Source organism: Schistosoma haematobium, chromosome 4 (genome assembly GCF_000699445.3).
Source record: "Schistosoma haematobium chromosome 4, whole genome shotgun sequence".
In the NCBI taxonomy this organism is placed as follows: domain Eukaryota; kingdom Metazoa; phylum Platyhelminthes; class Trematoda; order Strigeidida; family Schistosomatidae; genus Schistosoma; species Schistosoma haematobium.
In genome coordinates, this window is record NC_067199.1 from 6074156 (window position 1) to 6098017 (window position 23862).

Below are 23862 nucleotides of genomic sequence, written 5' to 3' on the forward strand. Positions count from 1 at the left end.
ATAAAGGTCAGCAATGCCGTCCCATACACTCCATTTTTGGCATGAATGATCTACAAAGTACAGCATTATTTTACTCACAGTATACCTCCGAAGTAGGGTTGTCAAATAGATGAAATCAATAATATTAAATAACAGTACATTCGTGCAGATAACTTGGAGCGTTATTGATTAGATTGATGCTTTAGTATTACATTGGTTACAATCTTCAAAATAATTTCCAAAATGGCATCGCGTCCACGTCACGCACATCAAACCCAAGCTCGGCATAAATGTGCAAGAATTCTGGTTGTGCTAAGTATTTATGCAATGCAACTTTTTAAGTTTGTGGTTATTATAAAGTAGATTTGAAAAGCGTTTGATGTGAATGATAACCTTGAGAAAACGCGCACGTCAAGCTTGTTCCGGGTGTTGGAAGCTACATAGCTGTGTCCTGAGATTGCGATTCCGGAAAAACGAGAAACAAAGGAGCATCAAGGCACTCGGATATGAGCGCTAAACATTGCTTAACATTTTGTAGTGAAACAGAAAGATGTATGATAAATTAGTGGATTAAACTCATACCAGCTCTTGATGCTAGGGTGAATCGTGATTAGGGCCTCGTGATAAGAGAATGCAATAATTGAGAACAATGAGTTATGATATTTAGCAAGGTGGGGTAAGATTAAATTCTGTAAAGAAAGTCGAATTTGGAATAGAAAAGGCTGTTTATTATGTCGGAAAGTGCATCAAGAGAGTAACGTGTTAAGAAAACTATTAACTGTATCTTTTTTTCGTCTGAACTTTTTTTTTAGCTTTTTTCATACTTCTGTCTGTCCCACGACAAAACGTTAAGCATTATTTATCGTCCATATCCAAGTGCCTTGCTGGTAATCGGTTTCTCTTTTTTTCATAATCATGCTCTGAGGGCACAACTATGGAACTTTGGATATCTGGAACAAACTCGACGTACGCATTTTCCCAAGGTCATAGTTCACACCAAGTGCTCTGCAAGTCTACTTTATAACAACCGCAAACTTAAAAAGTCACATTGCATAAATACTTAGCACGATCAAAATCCTAACCCCATTATGCAGAGATTGGATCTGGTGTGTAACCTAGACGCGATTCCACTTTGGAGAATATTTCGAAGACTACTAAGTATATCCGAACGAATGAACTGATATACAATTTTATAGATTATATTTATTTAACAACACTGCTTGTGATGCATACTGTGAACCAATAAATGTAGTAATTTATAGATAATGCCTGTGAAAATGGCGTGTACCTTCCCCTTGCAGAAATATATTGTATATTACATTATATTTGATGTTAGCCACACAGTCCTAGTGTAAACGTTAGAGTGAGCATGTCATAGGTTGTCTTAATGGAAAGCCAATCCAACATAATATTGAAAACATGAGTCTAAAGGATCTTCATTATAAAGAATTATCACGCCCTGTAGTGGAATTTATTCTAACCACACAATCCCCAAAGCTGAACATGAGATAACTGGGAAAATGTATATTCAACAGTTAACACGAAGAAAAGGTTTACAATGGAGGTGGGAAGAATTCAATTCAATCGAATGACTTGGGTCAGCCTCATAGACGTGGTCCTCCTGTATAACCTGTCTTTATTCGCCTAGATTTATTATCTTTAGCGGGTCAAGACAGCTAGTTTATCACAAGACTTCGCATCAGTAGGCCTCAACATACAAAAGGAAAAAGCAAGACCCTCATATACAGAAGACAGAACGTCAGCCCAATCACGTTTGTGGAAAAAACTCTGGAAGAGGTGGAGTCTTTCACGTACCTTGACAGCATAATCTGTGGACGTGGAGGATCTGGTACACACGTAAATGCAAGGAATTAGAAAGCAAGGGGAGTATCTCAACAGTTGAAGAACTTCAGAGGCTCAAGACAATTGTCAACCAACATCGAAACCATGATCTTTAACGAAAGCGTCAAGACAGTTCTACTGCACGGAGCTGAAACTGGGAGAACTACCACAACCGTCACAAAAATGTCAAAGTATTTGTAAACAATTGTCTATACAAGATACCTAATTTCCATTGATCGGATGCCATCAGCAACAACCTACTGTGGCAGAGAACAAACCAACTTCCAGCTGAGGAGGAAAGTAGGAAACGACGTTGGAATAGGAAAGGATACATTGTGGAAATCATCAAACTACACCACGGGGCAAGAGCCTACGTCAAATTTTGAAGGAAAACACTGTGACGGGAATTGGAGGCAAACATGAATAAAGACCGGAAATAAGTGGAGGGGACTGCCCAGAATAGGGTGTGATGGAGAACGCTGGTGTTCGACCTATGCTTGTAAAAGCTCCTGGAGGAGGAAAACAGGTGTAAGCTAGTGAATGTTCAAATTAAGTTGGACACTGTCTAATTGTTCTAGTAACCTCGCCCAACTACTTACTGAAATTAATGCCCTTCAGGTTAGTGAAGTGCCTAAAACATAGGACATGCTCTCTTAAGTCTGAATAATGATCCATTACATTTGAGAATCCCAAGTGAAACAGCTAGCTGTTCATATGCTAAACAACAATTTGAATTTATAAAGAAGGAACGAATTGAGCGAAGAAATTTCTTTTCAATTAGAACTAATTGAAAAGAAATTTCTTCGCTCAATTCGTTCCTTCTTTATTTACCAAATGGCAAAATGGGAATTTTCACTAAATTTGGATTTACCTTTAGGTCATCCTTTCACGAAAAGAATTATGGTGAGAAAACTATTTTTGTACGCTGAAGTTTTGATGGAACACACTTTGAACTGATTGAAGTCTGAGTCTCAACTTGACTACTTGGACTTGTTATACGACTTCAAAATGTAATTAAACAACAGGAAGAGCAATATTTGAAGGACTATGTTAAGCGCTATTTTCAGATTTGGGTTGAACTTGTCAATTTTGTACCTTAATTGACAGGTTGTCTTAGTTTTACCCCTATCACCGTTAAGTGTTATCAGTTTTCGTCATAAGTTAAAATAACTTCACCTCGTGTCCTGACTTTGTTGTTGACCTACTTTTTCCCCCTTAGCCTTCAGAATTTAAACATTCGGGGACGATATACTGATCAGTGTACACTATCCCAACACATAACTAACCTCAAGGATAAACATTAACTTAACAAATTGTAAATGTTGCGTTACTACCTTCACATTAGGTCACGTCTATTTGCACCTATATTAGTGGATTCACACAACACATGAATGTGTTTCTTTCCTTTTACCGGACACCATTTTGTGTGCGAATAGTAAAGGAACGATGCCTTTTTTTACCGAATTTTCATACCCGTTTTGCCACATTGATGACTTCCTAAAAACCTGGTTGATTATTCCCATATGCTACAGCAGTTGTGTTGATACTTTTCTGTGTAAAGAGAGCACACCAGGAAAACAACATATACTTGGAGAAGTCATTGACAAGTGTTCTCTGGCTGCATATTTTGCACGTAGTAATGACAAATCGATTTTCCGCCGAAGCCTTGCAGAACTCTAAACAATGTACCGTATATAGGGTTATAACTAAACATTAGCGGTGAAATGTGCAGTGACAGTACAAAGATTGCCCACAATTCAAATAACTCCAAGTGAATCAGTATAAATATTCATTTGGGCTAAAATTTACTGTATGACATCACTGATCAGTTTCTAGCAAGCTTGTTGTGCTAACGTATACAGTCTGGTTTCCTGCAATGAACACATCTGCACTAATGCTGTCAACCATAATGCTTACTATATTTGTATTTTTATGCATGTGGGCGTCACCTGACATCATTTTCTCCGCTTATAACTTGTAGGCTGTACAATTCTGACCAGCTAATCGCTCATTCTATTTGCTGAATGCATATCTAAAAGTACGAGCTAACATTCTACTCACCGAGTGAAATATCTATGTCAAAGTTCTTAGAAAGTGGAATTGCTTCAGGTTTGATCATTTAATTTTTGCTATTTTTATTTCCTAATTGTGAATAACACCACCAAGATTTTGTTCAGTTGTTGTTTTCTAAATCTTTAACCAATCCTTAGCAAGTTACAACCGCGAAAAAAATATTTGGTCTGCACTACCTCACTGGAGAAGTAATTGGCGTCGTTTCTTTGTATAATCATACCACCTCTGTGTTTTTCGATACTGATATTATCTCAACGGCTGCATATCTTTATGATTCAGATTTATCACATAAATTCACTAAAATTTGTCGATCCAAAAACAATGTGTACATGCCTTGTCTCATTTGTTTTCGATGGTCAAGTATCTCACTTTAGAAGCGAGTAAAACTTACTACTTAAACTCACTAGGGCTTATGGAAGTGTTTGAAAGACCATATATTAACTTGAATACTCCAAAGCATGATGATTATTCCTTAGTCCGATATTGGGGATTACGACGCATTTATAAATTTAAGGTAAAAAAAAAGTATACCTTCTGAAGCTCCATAGTCAATTTTTTCATGGCGTTATTAACGAAGCATTTTTTTATTATGTACAAGACTTGTTAAATGTAATTCGTCGAACCTGGTGTTTAGGTTTTCACTAACTTTTACGCATAATCTTAAATCACTGTTTTATGTAATGCAATGTTTAGAGTTCTCGGAATTGAATATTTCTGAAGAAAAGGAGAATATTGAAAAACTTCCATCACGTGCGATGAAAAGATGCAGTTTCAAAAGTAAGTTCATTAAGTTGTTCCGCACCATATTTCTTACATGGTTGTTGATAGCATATTGGTCACTTTTAGGCGGATTAAGATTTTTATTTGGTTATTTATTTATTTACTTAAACAAACATTGGTACAAAAAGGCACCAAATATATAAGTGTGCCACACAAATTAAATGATTTGTGTGAGGGCTGGGATCTCCTTTATTTGATACGATAAGAGTATATTTACTAAACGTTAATACAACTCACAAGAATAAGTGCGATACAACATCGAGATGTTCATTGTTTTTAAAACTTGTGTTCACCACGTAATTACTTAATCTTGTCCCTGTGATATTTAGTTGCAGCTCTAATCGATGTTCTATAACCTCACTTTATATTCATATTTACGACATTTCACTCGACGTTTTGTTAACTTTACTTGGTTCATACTTTTACCATGGTTACGTGTTGGGACACGAAACCCTTACAAACTTCTTTTTTATAAGTGTTTTGAACTGTATTTCAAGTTTTAATTCAGAAATATTACAAATTATAAGCGGATGAAAACTTGACAAAAAAATTCACGGTATTCCCCTCAAATCACTGTTATTAAATTTTTAAAATTAATCGGCACTATGTGTCCACTATCTTTTAGGATGATTGCTTCATAGTTACTTATTTACTTAGCTGCACAATTACAAGGCTCTTTTAAAAATCGACGATATACTCTCCTTCCTTTGTGCTTCAAAAAAGAATAGTCGGCGTTAAATAGTTCGCTTATCGGTAGCGTATCTTACAATCTGATCACTTGAAGATGATGTATCACGCCTATGCTTTGTCATTTCCTTGGAATAACATTTATGTTTAATTAAAATCATAAACCAATCTAGGTCACAAAGCTGTTGGAAACCTGGAAGCACGATGTTCGTCAGGTCCAAGTATTGACTCTTCAGCAGTGAACATTCACAACTCCACAATCGAGAACCAAACCCAAAACCTTAGGTTTCGCGCGCTAATGTTTAGCCTTTATACCCCTGATCTGGGATCCACTGGTGTACAAACTTTGGTCGTCGATACGCTTTGCTGAATCCCACACTATGTCGTCCAGTGATTCCAGGTTTCCAATGGTTGTCCAACGTAAATTGGTTTGTGGTTTCAATTGAACTCAACCATTTCCACAAACCCATGCATATATATGCCTGTTGTTCTGTTTTGAGCTATTTTTATATACTGAACAGGCTTGAAGCTTCTTGTTAGTCTCGGACTTTTACTTCATTTGGCTTAGTATCGTCACAAAGTTCTGTGTTTAATTCTTTACAGAGACATCTAATACGGTGTCCAGCAAGTGTGATCAAAAATTGATTGAAGATGTAAGTTTTCTAAGTACAGTTAAGTTTCAGTTATTTGCCGAATAAACTTACTAACCTTAATTATTATCCCGTGTAGTGTTTTTTCCAACATCTGACTAATTTGCAACAGATTGACTAGAACATACTTTTCATTTAAGAGTTGGAACAATGTATACTTCAGGTCAGTCAGTCATCTACAACATAGGACCAGGTACATATGTGCATCGGTCCAAGTTGCCACATCTTATTAGCACGACAAGATGAATACCAGATTCATAGAAACAGTCACTTTAATGGTAGTAATATATGAAAAAAGTGCATATGAGAATACGGCACAGGGAGAAAGGATTAGTTCGTATAAATAAAGGTATAAATTGATTTTAATCTCACGGTTTAAGGGGAGACAAGAAGTGTATATACCTACGTCATTGTGATCGGTTCTAAGCCATGCCACCCAGAGTCTCCTCACTGGTTACGATAGTCACGCGGACCCCCACCAAGTAGTCTGCATTTATCAACATGGCTAAGGTCAGAAGTTAGTGACTTCAAGGACTAATGCCACGTTTTGGTTTGGCCTCTCCTAACTTTCTTCCAACACTAGTCAGCATTACGTGCCGTAGTAGTCGGTGGTTGAGCATGCGTAATGCGTAGCCCAACCATCTCAAGCGATGAAGGCTTACAACCTCACCAACTGATTTACCATACCCTGCTTACTCGGTGATCCCAGCAGATACAAGCAACATTTCTAAGACATCTGTGATCAAATACTAGTAACTTACAAGTATCTTCTACCTTTAATGACCACATTTAGCAGTCGTGAAATAAAAAAGAACGAACTGCTGCTCAGTATACTCGTCCCTTAACTGATGGACAGATATCTCGCCTCCGCCATAGGTGACGTGAGTTGTCCAAAGCCAAACGAACATTTTGAATCCGTGTACAGATTTCATCAGACACCAACCCATTAGGACTGATCAGACTTCTAAGATGAGTGATGGTGTCGGTGCGCATGGCTTTTGCGCGGGGAGTTTTTGCCGAGTTAGCTCCGTACTTCGAAAGACCTTACCGCCGGAGACAGAAATCCATGGGATAAGTCGAGGCGCGACACTTTTATGGTCGACCTTTCCTACCGTTGTTAGAAGACAGCATCGCTGTCATCTGGTTGTCTGAGAGAAAAACTTTACTGCCACCACACCTCTGTACAGTCAGCAGTACGACTTCGCCTTCGGACCTTGATTTTGCTTCTTTTAGTCTTACCATTCTCCAAACGACCTGCCTGGCATATTATGATCTAAAGGAACATGTGTTCCAGCCAATATGAGTCATCACAATAGGCAAGCCTGACCACTACGTCAAGGTAGAAGCTACGGTTGGGTTACAGTATGGTAACTGTGATCCAATCAATCTTGAAGTAAACCTTGACTGGCTATGTTAGTGGGTGTACACCACTTGGTTGGGGTTCGCGTGATTATCTTAACCGTTGAGGGGGACTCTGAATGACATGGCTCGAAACCGTTTGCAATGGTGCGAAGCATCCATTCTCTGTGTGATGCATGCTGCTTATGTCAACAGACATAAGTAGTATGTAACACCAATCAGAAGTTGAATGCTTGGTTGCAGAAGGTTGAGAAGGTCGAATTGGAGAAAACGAGAATGTAAAAAGAAAGGAATTTTGAATTGGAAGAATCATACAGAATGTGAAGTACGGTTGGTGGAAGATTCGCAAATGAAGTATTTAATGCATGGTTCTCATATTTTATTAGGATATTCTGTAATTTTGTATTATACAATAAATTGGTTATCCCACCCAAGTCTCGTTCATTACATTTGTTTTTCCCTAAATCTTGACATTCTAAATTTCTCATAACTTTTCTTGTTTTTATCTCGCTAATTCATAATCTCTTTCCGAGTCATATCGTCGATGTCTAATCTTTTCTTCTACCACTGATACTGCTACCACCTCTAATATTTTGAGATTTGGCCTGACAACTTCATCTCTCTTTGCTAATGGGGTATGGCAACTTGAACGGATCTACATAAGTACAGTTTCTACGTTGTGACTGACTGACCATAACCACATTATCCATTTACACAGTACAGATTTATGTACTCCGTTTTATGCCTCACTATTTATGGAATGAGGGCTAGTAATGCTTCTCGACTGCTGAAGTTGTAATGAAGCGGAATTTTAACTGACGGCGCGTTTTAGAAGGAAAATAGTAAAGTTTGCTATCTCCAACTTTGTAAGATTTCCAGTCGCGACCAAAGTACCTTTACATATTTATGATAAATATATATGAAATATATGCACTCACAATTATGATTGATGTAGGAGCACGTTGGAAAGAAACTAGGGATGGTCAAAGCAAAATGTACCATCAGTCCATGGAGACATTAGCTATTGAACGTAATCATGTAAGTAGGTACGGACTACTTGGTTGGAGTCTCCGTGATTATCATAATCAATGGGGAGAGATTTTGAATTATATGGCTCAAGCTCGTTCTCAGTGACGTAGGTCCATCCACTCTTTGTCTTCCCCTAGACCCTAATTTTCTAAGTTCCTTATAGATTTTTCCATTGCTTCACTGAATTCATATTTTCTCAAATCATATCATCGATATCAAATCTTTTTATCACCACTATTACTGTTAGTACCTCTACTTCTCTGAGATTCGTTATAACAATTTCATTGCTCTGTGTCAATGAAATAGGGCAACTTAAATCGATGTACACATGTATCAGGCTCTACATTACCTTTGACTGAATGACTATGATAGCTGATACAATGGCCCAATCAAAAAGTCGCCAAGTGAAAAAGATATGCTATGTCAATCAAAAATCTAATGACAAGTCCATGTGATTGATCAAGGATAATCTATGCTAAACACCCTTACTTTCAAGTCATTTCGTAATGTAATTCATAAACTTTCACTCAGTAGTCAATATCAAATAACAACTAATAGAAAAAGACTAGTATTTGAACGAAGAACAACGAATACAACAAAATCGTGTTTTGTTTATCACAATCCTAAATTCACATGCTCTAAACGATGTATTTTGCCCTTAATCTGGCCATTTTTTCGGATTATTAGTTTGGATATATAACTGTAGAACCGGATGAGAATTTATCGAAAAGAATATTCTTCGTTCAAATACTAGTCTTTTAATAGAAAAAGGTTTTTTAAAAATATTACTGTAGATATTAACAGAAATTATCTGCGAAATTTCGAGATTTTTTAATTAGTATAGGTGGTTCGTGGAAATTACGGGATTTTCACAATTTATATCACGAACTAATCCTAGTTAGACCACCTTTAAAAACCTCAACCACTTAACGGGCGTTTCGTCGTAGTACGGAACGCCTCAGCAACAAGCATCCGGAAATCGAAACCAAGGTTTTCGATCTCTCTCGCAAACTCTTATCCTATGCACCACTGAACTGGCATACAATTCTGTTAATGTCTGGCTTTTATTTTTACTAACCATTTTTCGATTTTTGTATTGTACACTAATCAGTCAGAGACCTTAGATTCCTACTTCTTACAACATGGTAATTATATCAACTGTAAAACAAGTAATCATACCCTGTCCAAACTTCGCGTTGGAAATCATCCAGGAATACCTGATCCCGTCGTTCTTGAGCAATTTCGTAATTCCTATAAACCCAAACAGTCACCTACTTTGGAGAAATTGAGGTCAAAATTAGGTACACGCTTGTTTGGTAATTGGAGAATTTATTTGCGGTAGGTGTTAATTTCTTTCTTATTTACTCCTTGATATTTGTTTTATTTAAGATCAAGTCTTATTTTAACATGCTTGCGTTAGTTGTAATTGTTTTGATTCTCATTCGGTTAAGCCCACTAATTACGAGTCCGCTAGTATGGTAAGTTATCGATAGTCCATTCATTACTCTCATCCGTTCACAAAATTACTGGTTAAAACGTGATGACCAGAAATGTACCTCATATTATTCTGTACTGTTTACAATTACTGGTTCACGTGGCTGTATACATACCACAAAACCTAAATAACAGCTATTAATATCAACAAAAATGCCATGGTACGGCTATGGGTGGGGAGAAGTCGCTCTCCCTTGCGATAGTCTCTGGTGGCTGCTAGTGGTTATCTGGACTCGATAGCTAAGTGGATGACGCTGTGGTGTCTGAAGTGAACGGTACTAGGTTCGAGTCATGGAATGAACATCAACTCTGGGATGCAAGTGCGTCCAACTGATAAGTCCCTAGTAGGATTAAATACGCGTCCAGGATTCCACTACCAGCCATCATCTTTGCTTATATTGCTCTGGTTACTTTCAAAATTTATATTCCTAGTATCCCTGTATGACTCCTGTTTATAAACTGCTCAAATAAATTCTAATAATTTTGTTACGCTGAACTTAAACCAAAAATAATCTGCTATTTTCTTGTATTCCAGTGAAGGATTCAATATTCTTTTATATGGAATCGGATCCAAGCGGCATATTATGGAGGATTTTCGAAAGCAATATCTATCTAAAGCAAATTGTATCGTTATTCCAGGTTACGATCCCTCAACAAATATAAAACAAGTTTGTTTTCAGTGTTTTTTATTTATTCATTTTCGTTCCACACAATTATTATATTTTTGTTAGCTTTAATTTAAAAGTAAGCTCATAATAAAATTTATTTGAGAATGTGACAGGATATGTTCCTCAGTCCTTTAGTCATTCAGATATAATATTTAGAAATTATCCGTGAGGAGTTTGTCTGTTGTATAATTCAACAAGACGTAATAAAAAACATCTCTTAAATGTTATTTTAAAACAGTTTCCTTTGGGGGATTGATTCAAAACTGGATTATACCTAGTGAATATTTACTGTCTATTTCTTTTGGCTTATTTCTCCAATCTTTTTCTAATTTCTTTATGTGTTTAACAGACGGAAGAATAAATAATACTAAGATGATCGAATCCAAGTCTAAACGTTTTTTGATGCTAATCTTAATATGGTTGTTAACATGTCATCTATGATGTAAAGTGCGTTGTCTAAGAGTTGATGCTAATACGTGATCCTCATATACTCGAGCTTGACGGTTTACTCAAGTGAAAAAACAGAATGAGATAGGAAATTTTTTGAAAAAACGGGATAAACACTTAGAAGTGAGGTCATTTGTTGCCCAATCACATACGCCCATCATTCGGGCGATTTCTAATTGCTTCAATGTATCAGTCCAGTAAATATAATATATCAAGTAAATAACTAAGAGGTTTTTGTAATATTTCAAATAACTATTTCAACCATTATTTATCCTAATTATTGTATTGATAGTAATCTAACATAGCTATTTCTCTTAGTCAAAAGTGATAGTATTAGTTGTATTGTTGAAATTAATACGAAATTTGAATGAGATTGGTTTTTCAAAGTTTCTTTGTTAACAATTTGTTTTGTGATGGTAATTTTACCAAACTGATCATTAACCAGAGAACGATGTTCATTATAGAATGTTTTAGGCTGATAATTAACTTTTTAACAGAAAGCATAATAGTACATATGTTTTGTTTTCTTCAGTCGAAGTAAGAATTTTCAGAAATTATTGGAAATAATTACTATGGGCATATTAGACCCTAACATTATAGGTAATTGACTTTTGAACTTTAGTTGTTTCTTATTATAGTATAGTTGTCGAGCAACGTTGTCACGAACGAAAATTCAGTGTTTACTACCTTATCAAGAACTCTCCATGGTTTCTGAGTATACATGAGTTCTATATTTATCAAACCATTACCTTTTTTGTAATTGCTTCAGGACTGACTACTTTGCGTCATTGACAAGATTATTCTATAAGGAATAAAGTAATTGAGTACGTTGGACATTTCGCTTATGTGGGAAGTTTAATTATCCATAATGTGCTGGTATCTGACGTAATGTCAACGTGGATTGGGACAGTTCGGTCGACTTTTGTCAATGTGGATCACTTACTGTGTAGCCGAGATGTCCATCTGACAATCAAAAAGCGATTATACTGCTCAATAGTGTGCTATGTAACACTATATGTCTATGAAACAAATTCTGAAAGTAGAGGAGATTCTTAGGTCAGTAGTATTTGAATTTAGGTCTCTTCGAAGCATTGCTCACTTATCTCAGAACGACTGTGTAAACAAAGCTAAGGTTAAACACAGTTTTCTAGGCAAAGACAGTGGATCTGTTGGTAAGTTAGTTAGTCTACATTGACTGACGTGCCTAGGGCATGTGTTACATGTGTCTAGCTGCCACTTCAACGTGTAATGTTAGTGTAGAAGTATGTTCGTAGAAACTTAGTGGCGGCCAAATTAAAATATAGTATTAGTCCATAAAGTCACTGACTATTTGACTGAGACATATTGGTGTATCCATGATACCTGGTTATTGTGACCGAAGATTGGAGATGTTGGATGACCTAACTCAGACTCGATCGTATTGACACAGTTCCATTCATTATTCTTCCTCCCTTAAGTCCTGAATTCTAAAATTATTTTATACTCTTCATTTGTGAACTCATTCTCCAACAATCATATTCGCTGTAATTGCTTTTTTTTAGTACCTCTGGTACTACTTCTGCTACTTCTATTACTTTGATATTTATTTCGGCAGTTCCATCTCTCTGTTTTGATGTGGTATAGCGATTTGTGACGATTCATATTTGTCCTAGACTGTACTTTACAGCTGACTGGCTGATATTATTCTGAAATAGTACATTAAAGCTTTGGCTGGTTTCTGTTTTTAAATTAGAATCTCTTATATCTACCATTTATTTGTAGTGTTGTATTATTCTGTTGAATTTTTAGATACTTAATTGTATTTGTCATGAATTTCTGCATGTTGCAGATAGCTGTAAAAACCCGACTGAACAACTTCAACTAATATACGACTTATTCAAAAAAGATGGTAAGCAGAGTTCAAAGTATAATGTATAAAACATGTGTAATTTCCTTGTAAATAATTGATCATAACTTTATTATTTATGATAATATCTTTGGAACGTTTAGAAACGTTCATCAGTAATTGTGGCAACATATTCTGTAAGTTTCGGTGATAGATCATATAACACATTATACCTTTGTTATGTGCTCTACTCTAGTTCTGGAATGTGTGATCAGATAGAATCAATAATGTTACATGTGTCCCTCGAGAGATTTAAAATTCGGATAAACATGATTTCTGCGAGATATATTTCATTAACTTTTTTGACATTCGTACAGGATTTTAACAGGTTTCCACGGTATTCTGCCAAACTTGCTGACATAAATGTAAATATGTACTTCCTCAATAAAAGAAGAAAGTATTCCGTAATTCGTCTACATAGGTATTACTATTTATGAAATCCTTGTTAAGTGTATGTTACTACAGCTTTTTTAATCACTCTGTATGCGACAGGATATATATATTCATCTTAATATTCTCGACGTTATTAATTTGTTTATATTTTGTATAATTTAGAAGCTGAAAAGTCACCATTATTTCTCCTCCTAAACAATATCGATGGTCCGGGATTGCGCAATGGTAAAGCCCAGGCTATTTTAGCTCGGTTAGCGGAAATACAACATATCCACTTAGTTGCTTCATTAGATCATGCTAACATGCCTCTTTGTAAGTTTTTTTTTCATTTAGTAAAGCGTGCTTACGATCATATATCTACTTCCTTGTCAAGAATGAATTTAATAACTAACTTAGTTGTAGTTCAACAACAAATCAATTAAGAATACGTCGAAACTTTTTATTGTCAGCAAAATTACACAAATTTGGTACATATCGGGAAGTTCACAATAAGTTTACATTTTCAGTAAAATGGATGATAAATGTGATGATAACACTATCACGTTGTGCAGTCGTCCAACTCTGATGTTGACAACAAATACTTCCTATATCCATGTCTAAAATAGCTACTCGAGCAAGAAAACCAAGAGTGTTTATGAGACTTTTATTAGATTGCAGAATCAAGAATATATGCAGAGCTCATTTGTAAATATAAATACATGTCCCTCAGGAGATTAAGCCACATTCTTAGCCAACATTTTATGTCTGTTTCCTCAGAAAGGGAAGCCAAATCTTGACCAGTACTGTTCCCATGTCTCATCATTTAGCCTGTGTTTGATTACCTCAGCGTACCAAGTGTACATTGGGAAAACGTTGTTTTAGTAAAAGCAAAAGCAAATATACATCATTTGAGGTGACGAGTCTACGAATCAAATTCTCAACATTATTTTAAATGGTAATAGTGAGGTGTTGTGGGAACCTCCAATATTTCCTCACCTGTCAAAATTCGAGATTCTAAGTAAAATATTCTGCCTGCTTACGCTGAGTGTAGTACACAGACAGTTATAAATAACTTAATTCTTTTAAAAATAAACCCTTTGCTAGTATATTCATACCATGGAAGGAAGGTTATCAGTTTGTATTGCCACCATATTATTTTATATTTTCAAAGGTAATTATCATATTATGATGATTAGAAGTATTAAAATTACCTTGCTAAGAATTTCCGAAATAGTGCAATTTGAGGCAGGTAGAACTAAATGAGCACAACTGGACGTATTATTTTCTGTAATTCGTAATAAGCGTACGATCCAGTACAAAGGAGTTATTAGTTAGTACAAATACCACACATTTATCCGTGGTTTATCTACCTAATGATTTTACTTCATGATATTTTTACAGTATGGTCTCATAACGAATTGGCTAGATTCTCTTGGATCTGGGAAGATTGTACTAATTTTTATAATTATACAGAAGAAAGCAGTTTTGCAAATAGTCAAATTTTGCAGAATATTCTTGGTGGTATTGGAAGTGGATCAGATACTACTGGAAGTGTTGGTGCAATGTTTGCTAGTCTACGCCAAGTAGCTTCATCATTGACACAAAATGCTCGTGATATATTTCGTATGATTGTAGAGTATCAATTAGAAACACCATTTCAAGATGGTAAAGGGGCTATAAACGGTAAGTAAAATCTGGTTTATATGAGATTTTATGAATAATTTCTTGTTATAACTTGTGGCCTTTGCGCCCTGCTAATGTATAACGTAACGATACCGCCAATTAGAGAGCAGTGACATCGATCAGACCAGTGACGCATAAACCCGTACGAGCAGTCTAGACTTCTTATCGGTCCTGCTTCCTGCCTAGCCCAGTCAGTTAAGTCCAGATCACCAATCTCAGTCTCGGCAATATGAATCACTTATTCCAAACATATTCGGTTTATATATCAACCAGACAGACCACAACGTACCATAAAATATGAAACACCATTTGTACAAAAATTAGCCAAATGTGGCTGTGAATGAGGGGGATAGTAATTAATAGACAGGGCATAATTCAAGAATGGGAAATCGTATAATAATAATTCGTAGGTCAAAATAAAGCTCATAATAAGAGGGACACGGATATGAATAGTTTAGTTACATAAAAATTATACGATAAAAATATACATATAGTATTAGTCCATAAATGGATCCCAAAAGTTACCATTCATTATGCTTATCGGGACTTAACATTCTAGTATACATATGAATTTATGGATACACAACAACTTTATTCAGTAATTAATTGATCTTACAGAATAAATAAATATGTAGCTTTCAGTGAAATTTAAGACTCGCGTTTCATCCTATATAAGACTCATTAATTGGATGTATCAACAACTGATTTCATTCACCCAAATTTTCAACTTACCTGAGTTAATAATTATTCATTTACGCTTTAACTGTATGTAGTATTAATTTTGTTTTATTATTTTAACATTAAAGGGATTGCTATGGAGGATTTATATTGGCGTTGTCGTGATGCTTTTCTTACAAGTAATGAAACAACTTTGAAAGCTCAATTAACTGAATTCCGTGATCATAAATTAATTAAAATAAAGAAGGTCAGTTTTATTCTCAACTTGTTTTTCACCCGATTATTCAGTATTCTCAATCATTTTTATTGTAGTGATCAATGAAACTTATTTAATGCATAGCGTATGTTCCAGTAGCTACGTAATTCTTCACTGATATCTGTTAAGCTTTATGATTTACTGTTATTCATGTTTCCAAAGGATGGTGGATTTAAGTCGTTGAGGTGCTGTTACACAACTTGTATGAATTTACTCATTTATTTCAATATTTAACTAGCATTAATGTGCCGATTGTTTATGAAACCCACTATTTAAAGAATTCTCATTTTTCGACATGAGATAATAAATGACCATTCCGTCGGTGTTACTGACGTATTGTATTCTGTTACGTAATATTTGTCAAAAAAACTAATGAAATATTTAAGCTTAAAAGATTTAATGGTTGGTCTATACTAATCGGTAAACTATTCATCTAAATGGTTTGTTAAATGTTCACGCAAATTATTACACAAATTAAAGTCTTTTTGTTCATCCGATTCAGTTCGATCGATGTGATGTTTAATTTCTACATCACTTATTTTCTTTTGGCACTTATAGTCAATCTATAGAGAATCCCAGTCTAAATTAGTTGTGTCATGAATTAGCCGTCTGTGTTGTCCACTTTTGTCTTAATTTTACTGATGTTTATCGTAGATATGTTTCCAGTTGTAACCTTTTCATATAATTTATCAAGGATCGGTCTGTTACATCGAGACACTTTCATTCACTTGAACCAGAAAAATGGTTGTCTTATTTATCCAACATTGTCCACATATGCTGAAATTACTGATCGACAAACAATCGCTTAATGGTTAGAGAATTTGTGTTTGAAACAATAGATTCCAGGTCTGAAACTCATATCCGTTAGTTCAGTTTGAGTAGCCGGTTAGTATCAATAAATCTTAGACAAAGTGTGGCTTAAACCTTCACTTGGTTAAGGAGTTACATCGAGTGAGCATTGTTCATATTAGATAGACAGTACTGAATGGAAGTGCTAAGTCGCATGATAAGGTTGTGAACCCCCATTGACTAGAGCGGTTAGGAAATATTTCATATATATGTAGCCATCGACTACTCCGAAATAGTGCTTACTAGCATAAAAACTGGATTGTTAAGAATAAGTATGCTAAAATGTGTCATTGCTTCATGAAAGCATTGACTATTAATCTAAATTTTATGGATAAGTGAAATCTTTATTTTTGAATCTTATAGTATAACGGTAATTTATGAATAAATATTCGGTGATGTTGATTTTAAAGCAATCTGATTAGTTCAAATGAATTCATTCTTGAACATCGTTGTATCTCATATTTTCCATCCAATTCTTTTGCTTTCTTATCGTTATTTTCGATTACTGTTGATAATGTTTTAAATCCTTTCTCTTTACTAATATGGACTGTCTCATTATGCTGATGGCGATTTCGCAACTTGAAGCGATACACATTTTAAGCTTCCTCACATTGTTGTGTTTGTTATTTGTGTATTTTTGATAACGTCGACTCTCCACCTAATAACTGAAGTTATACGTAATTACCAATTCGCATGCTAATAACATGCAGAAAAGTAGTAGCAGGTATAACTTTTTGTGTCTTATATAAGTCAATAAACATATTAGTTTCTTAAAATATTACAATTTGTTTAATTATGCTTAAAAAGTCTGTTAGACTTTTTTCTTATAGAAACTAACAGAAGGCTTATTGTTTCCTGTAATGGGAATATGTAAAATTTAACATTTTTCATTATGACTTCATTATTTTCTATCAACTGTGCATGGTATGTTTGGTATGGTATTGTATGTTTTCTAAATCTGTATTTCCATTTCAGGGACCTGATGGCACGGAATTCATATTCATTCCAATGGATACGGATAATTTACGAAAATTGTTACAAAATATAGATACATTTCAATAAAAACGATACTGATATGTTTACTATAATCAATAGCTAAATTCTGGGGACCGTATGTGTTCTGATGTCACTGACTGTCTCAGTTTACAAGAAAGTACGGAAATTATCTTGTGATAGCCACAGGGAAATTAGTTTGACTAGCATAGCGACTAGAATATTAGCCTCAATAACCCCACGATGCTTTACTAGGCCTCATGAACAAAAAACTTGCAAAACCGAGATTCGTTTCAAACCTGAACATAGATGTGCTAATCAAATGTTCATCCTTCGGTTTTAAAACATGATTTTACTTACGAGCGTCTGACTACAGTCGTATTTCTTGACCTGAATGTGACAGTCCATTGTGTTGGCCAAAAGTTTTTGAGGTAGCTCCTGTTATTAAAACGTTTACCAAAGAAGTACATAAACCTTGTGAAAACTGTTTACTTGAAACTATATCTTAGCTTTTGGCGATTTGTCATCAGAATTGTTGGCACACTAGCTGCTATGATTATTTAGTAGTTTTTGCGGAAATCTCTAACCTTAGTAACAACAGCGCTGAACGACTTCCCACCAACCTTCGAAAAATACAGATATATGCTTTGTTACATATAGGTGAAAACATGTTTAAAGTATATCACTTTTTTTAAAAGTTAGAATTTAGTCTTAAGGTAAAGTATTAACAGGAAAAAGGAAAAAGCCCAATCATAGGTTATTTTTAATGGTGAATATTCAATGATCGTCATAATAACAATAATAATGATCAATGATAGAAAGGTTCTACAATTTTCCTTTCTTATGTTACTCATAAATGAGTTTATTTATTTTAAAACCGGTCACGAAATAATGTACTATGATAATGTTAAAATATTAAAAAAATTGGAATTAACTTTTGCATAAAACAAATAAGGTAAATTAATGATTTTGATTGTATTATGACATGATAGAAGGAGTCTTAAAAACCGACCATTCATAATAAAAGCAAGCTAATAAAAAGTTTAAAATATTTGTGAACATTTCGAAATTGGTTTTAGCATTTAGTCCATTTATCCATGAAACGCATATGGGCTGTTTCGTAGCATAGACGCTGCTACCGGTGGATCATTCTGGAATTAAAACATTGTTAATTAAAAACTAGGATTACATTCGTTTTATTTACATAATATACATAGTTCAGTTGGTTCTACGGTATGAAAGTATTCCTACATTAATCAGAACTAGAGTACAGGTAAACTATCCATAATTTATTAATATATGATAAGTGATTACACTGCTCATTATTAGCCAATTATTGAACATCGTATGTAGTATCGTGTCAAAACAAACAATGAGGTTATCCAGATGAAAATCGAACGTAAAAAGAAACCCATTTGACATTGTCGTACACTAAACGTTCTGACAGGAAATGTCTTCTTGAACTAACTCATCAGACGATGGGTAAGTCTACAATATACTCAGATCACAAGTAGTAATCTCAGTCAGTCATTTGCATTGTAAAGTCTAACATATGTACATTGCCTTGAGTCACATCATTAGCACTACGAGATGAAGTTTTCAAGGCAAAGATCAATAAATGTAATAATATCACAAGTACTGAGAATGATTAGGTATAGGAAAAAGTAGGTTTCGAACTCGAAATTTAAGCGAGAACAAAAGTGAGTGTATTCTCAGCATTCCGAACGACTTTCAGCCATCTGTGGATCGGTAATAAAGGGTTCGGGATGTGTATCTGGATCTACCTACACAAGTGTCAAATAAAAAGTCAAGTACTTGTTCGTTTTTTCCTTATACTCTATATTGTGTGTAATGCAGACATAACCTAAGTATCAAAAATAAGTCGGAGAGCAAACGCCTCAAATCAAGGTGTCTAAACTCAAAATAGCAGAAGGAATAGATGAAAAACAAGATTCATAGGTAAATCAAACTGAAAACGCAAGTCGTCCTAATATCAGTCTACTAGATCTCGGTATGTTTACGTTCATAGTTGGTCTCATTGGTTTAATGTTCCGTCATTTGGAATAATTTGCTCACTGCCTTACTTAAAGACCGCACATTGTCCTCATCTACATATTTTTTCGATAGATGACCAATAGAATCGGTGACTGAAATTGTAGTACAAAGACCATAAGACAGTATAGATTTAAAGATGTACAAGCAGGAAACCCAATCGTGTTGAACTTTAAACCGTACTGTCTACTGTTTCTAGTGATTATTTACGATTATCTTTTGATTTAGATCGAACTTCGATGACTTCATGATCTAGTGTTACATTATTCATATTTCCAGTATACAAACGAGGCTTAAGAAGTTTTTTTATGTCAAATAGTTTTCTACTTCGTACCTAGTGGTACATTGACTCACCGTCAGTTTTTTATTTAGAGGTGATTTTGGACCGAATTTCTCCAGAAAACCTTGTCCAATTACTGCTGAGGACCTATGGTAGTGTGATCCTCCCAGTTCATCTTCTTTTTTAATGCTACCATTTGTCTCACTGAAAGGCCAGTCCAATGACTCTTTGTTTCCATTATAATTTCTTCTTTGCCTACATTCCTGGGAAGATCAAAGTAAATAAAGAGCACTTTAAATATTCTACAGCTTAAAGTAAAGTAGCTTTGCACAACATTCTGTTATATCAAGTTATAAATAAGTAGTTTCTTTGTTTTTTCTGCATTCTTAACGAAAGATACTGCTATGAAATCAGCTCCTTTACATATGAAGTTAGATGTAAACTACACAAGTACTATCATCAGCAGATTTATAAGGTACGAACAATCACAAATGGGCATACGTTTATTTTTTATCATTCGAACGAACTGATGTATGGGTTATTAAGTTAAATTTTCAAAACCTTGGAACAATTTATTTACATGTATCTCTTCTTGCAATTATAGATTTATAACGTGCACTCAAATGGTAGGTAGGCTTAGTGGGGTCACATTGGTATATATGATCAACTGTTAATACAGATACTATTATAGAATATAACAACTGGTTTAGCAATACAGGCCCTAAATAAGAATCGTCAGTACTTTGTTTCTGAAAAGTGAAAAAGCAATCCACTAAGCATGAACAAGCGACTGCTTACATCACAAATTAATTAATTCATAAACAACATAGGTGTTAGGAATACACTGGGCTGTCCCATCCGATAGGCTACATACCCATGCCAAACAATCATATAAAAATTACATAGAACTTCTTATTATGTATGTCCATGCACAATTTCATTTGAATTTCGGTTAAAATTGCCGGTGACGGCGTCCCAATCTCCCTATTGTGGGGAATATTTTGTCCCTTTTTGGGAAGCCGCAATAGAAAAATGGCACAAAATTTCACCAGGCTTGGAAGAAATCCCAAAATATGGAAATTGTGACCTTTAAAAGATTAAACCGTTAGCCGAGCTAGACAGGCTAAGAAGTCACACGATTTAAGTTGTTCTTTAATCTTCACATATTTTTAGTATTTATAATAATGCACATCCTTTATCATGATGGTTGGCGGTCTATACCTTATTGGAAGTAACAGGCATAAGTAAAATTAAAAAAGTACGTCCTTTACCAGTTCCTACAACTTAATTTACCCACCTTTAGCTCTTGTAAGGAGTACTTTGGGAAGTCTTGTTGTGTTGTACTTTTAGATTTTGAAATTTTCTGTACGGAGTTTAATACTGGTTTCACAGACTTTGAGTAATATCTTTGCACATCTTCAGAACTTATTCCTTCTTCTGGATTAGTATACCACGGCGCGTTTAATAGTCCTCTTTGATATTCTGAATTTCTTTTGGGTTTCTGCAACGCATCAAACAACAGTTGGTTTTCACTACTGTTTTGCTTATCGAGTTCTCTTCTTTTGGCTCTTTCCTCGGCGGCTTGAATCAGGTAATCCACCTTGTCGTTCTCTGTGTTCTAAAAAATTTAAATTTATGTAATGCTTAGATTTACATCCAATTATATGCCCAATATTCAAATAAACACCAAGGAGTTGTTACTTATTTTCTCTCTAACATCCAACGAAAATCACAATTGTTGTGTATCATCACATGCGCAATACAAGTTCTTACTCTTTCTACTCTTTGGATATTTCAAATACAAATTGACTATTGATCCACTTATCATCTTACAAATTTCACGTTTAGTTTACTTTAATGGCTTTCCTAGAGTTACATTTACATCTCTATACCTAATATATTTAAGCTAAATACGTTTCAACTTGGTGCTAACTACACACAACATTCTTAATTTCCCTCTATTTAAAGGCGAGTTTGGTAATGGTATATTTTGCTCTTTTCTTTCATCCGAAAAGTCAGTCTTAGAGTCAGAGTTTACCATTGTGGCATTCATTATCTAGAATTTCTGGTCTGATAAGTAATTTCGTTCAATATCTAGAGCACTCTTTGTGCCATGAGCTTTCAAGTGTAAATTTGATCAACATAATATCAAGACTTACTTCGTCGGCATGATTTTGAGGATTTTCATCTAAATTTTTAATTTCCTGAGAATTTGTGTATTCATTGTCCTCTATTTTTAAAGTGAACCAATTGAAATACTACCAACCTTCTCTCGATTGCAGGACGTTTGTGGATGCCGTTTCATGAGTGCCTTCCATAAACCCTGAATTTTCACTTTCAAGAACATCACAGGACTCAGTCTAAATATCTGTCACAAACGATTTTATGTTACATGTTCAGGTTCATGGATTATTTGTTTTGGGAAATGTTTTACACTGGTATTATCCACCTAAAAGATATAAGTATTTACAGGAGATTGTTTCAGCAATTTACTTGTCTGGTCTGACTAAATGAAGCAGATTGTTTGTTCGCGATTCCGTCACTGAAGCAATTGTTCGTTTTAAGACACTTATAAGTCGGATAACCGTTATTCTCTCTAAATGGGTTCTCAAAATATTGTGGCTCGTTTTCCGAACCGAATAATGAAGTCCTCTTATGTGCCTGATTAAAATGTTTCCTCCCCAATCCTTAATTAAGAGTTTATTAAATCTCGCAAAGATTTACGTCTTAGTTCTTCTGATATGCAAACAGGACTGGTCTTACAAATCACATTTGTTGAAAGCATCGAAAATAAAGTGGGCTTAAAAATTCAGTTTGTTATCCCAGATTTGTGATGACTTTGTCGACTTTTCAAAGGTTACCACTCTATGTGTTACTATAGTGCATTGATTTAAACGTACTGTGACATGTATATTCGACGAGTTTGTAATGACAAAATAAAAACCACGTTTTTTTCCTATTTATCTCACTTTGGGTGTAGACACATTTATATCTAATTCCTACTGTTTATCTGTATCGAAGGTAAAGAAACGCATATAATTGTTTGGATATATACGCACACTACCGCGGTTTTTGAAATATAAACGCTATCTCGGCCGTCTGTTCTTCTGCTTCATTGGCCGCTGACTTTTATTTAAGATTATAATAACTTTATAACACACTTTTAGGCCTTCCCATACTACACTGGTGTTTTGCTCCACCCCTATACATTTCTATAGTGGGATCAAACTCTGGTGTATAGAATTAGAGAGATCTGTCCCTTTCTTGCGAACCACATCTCGAAGTTTGAAATCGTTTTTGGTCACGGAGGTATAATGTTTTCTCGTGAAACAGGAAGACCTAATAAGTTAAGTATTAACGGAAATAACTGATTAGCACCTAAGGTAGTAGAATTCAATGCTCATTAAGCGAACGTTGAAGCCTGTTTGCACAACATACTGTTGCTATAGCTTCCAGGACGGAATAACATCCCAAGCAACACAAAAAGGGGAAATAAAGGGGAAATAAAGCGGACGAAAGGGGAAATAAAGGGGAAATGTCGCTTTTTCGCCTTTGCCTCGGTTATTTAGGGGAAATGTCGCTTTTTCCCCCTTACGTCGTGTATTTGGGGGAAATTTGTCGACAGTTCTACGTAACGTACAGTGTTTGAATGAACCGCATCGGGAACTGAAGTTTTCATAAACTTCGACAAATTTAGGCACCGGTTAATAAAAAAACAAAAGTATTGTCATAGAAACAATGTACAAAATACGGAACCAGGCATTCGGTTGATACGCATATAGAGTGACTTCGTTTGTTGTTTAGCT

General features: G+C 35.0%; 2 protein-coding genes across 2 annotated transcripts; one reads left to right on the forward strand and one right to left on the reverse strand.

The window, feature by feature from the left end:
- Positions 1-2631: 2631 nt before the first annotated feature.
- On the forward strand, positions 2632-17839 carry ORC2_2 (Origin recognition complex subunit 2). The gene is made up of 11 exons (XM_035731000.2): positions 2632-2954; positions 3803-3930; positions 4588-4671; positions 5965-6014; positions 9511-9737; positions 10429-10561; positions 12797-12896; positions 13449-13598; positions 14667-14948; positions 15755-15873; positions 17707-17839. The coding sequence occupies exons 2-11, from the start codon at positions 3897-3899 to the stop codon at positions 17791-17793; spliced, it is 1266 nt and encodes a 421-aa protein (XP_035588723.2). The 5' UTR covers positions 2632-2954; positions 3803-3896; the 3' UTR covers positions 17794-17839.
- Positions 17840-18432: 593 nt separating this feature from the next.
- MS3_00007262 (uncharacterized protein) lies at positions 18433-23817 on the reverse strand. The gene is made up of 9 exons (XM_012946541.3): positions 22957-23817; positions 22781-22921; positions 22550-22743; positions 22449-22505; positions 22323-22416; positions 22216-22286; positions 21354-21674; positions 20131-20319; positions 18433-18875 (listed from the first exon to the last, which is right to left on the reverse strand). The coding sequence occupies exons 2-9, from the start codon at positions 22839-22841 to the stop codon at positions 18816-18818; spliced, it is 1047 nt and encodes a 348-aa protein (XP_012801995.2). The 5' UTR covers positions 22842-22921; positions 22957-23817; the 3' UTR covers positions 18433-18815.
- Between the last annotated feature and the right edge of the window lie 45 nt (positions 23818-23862).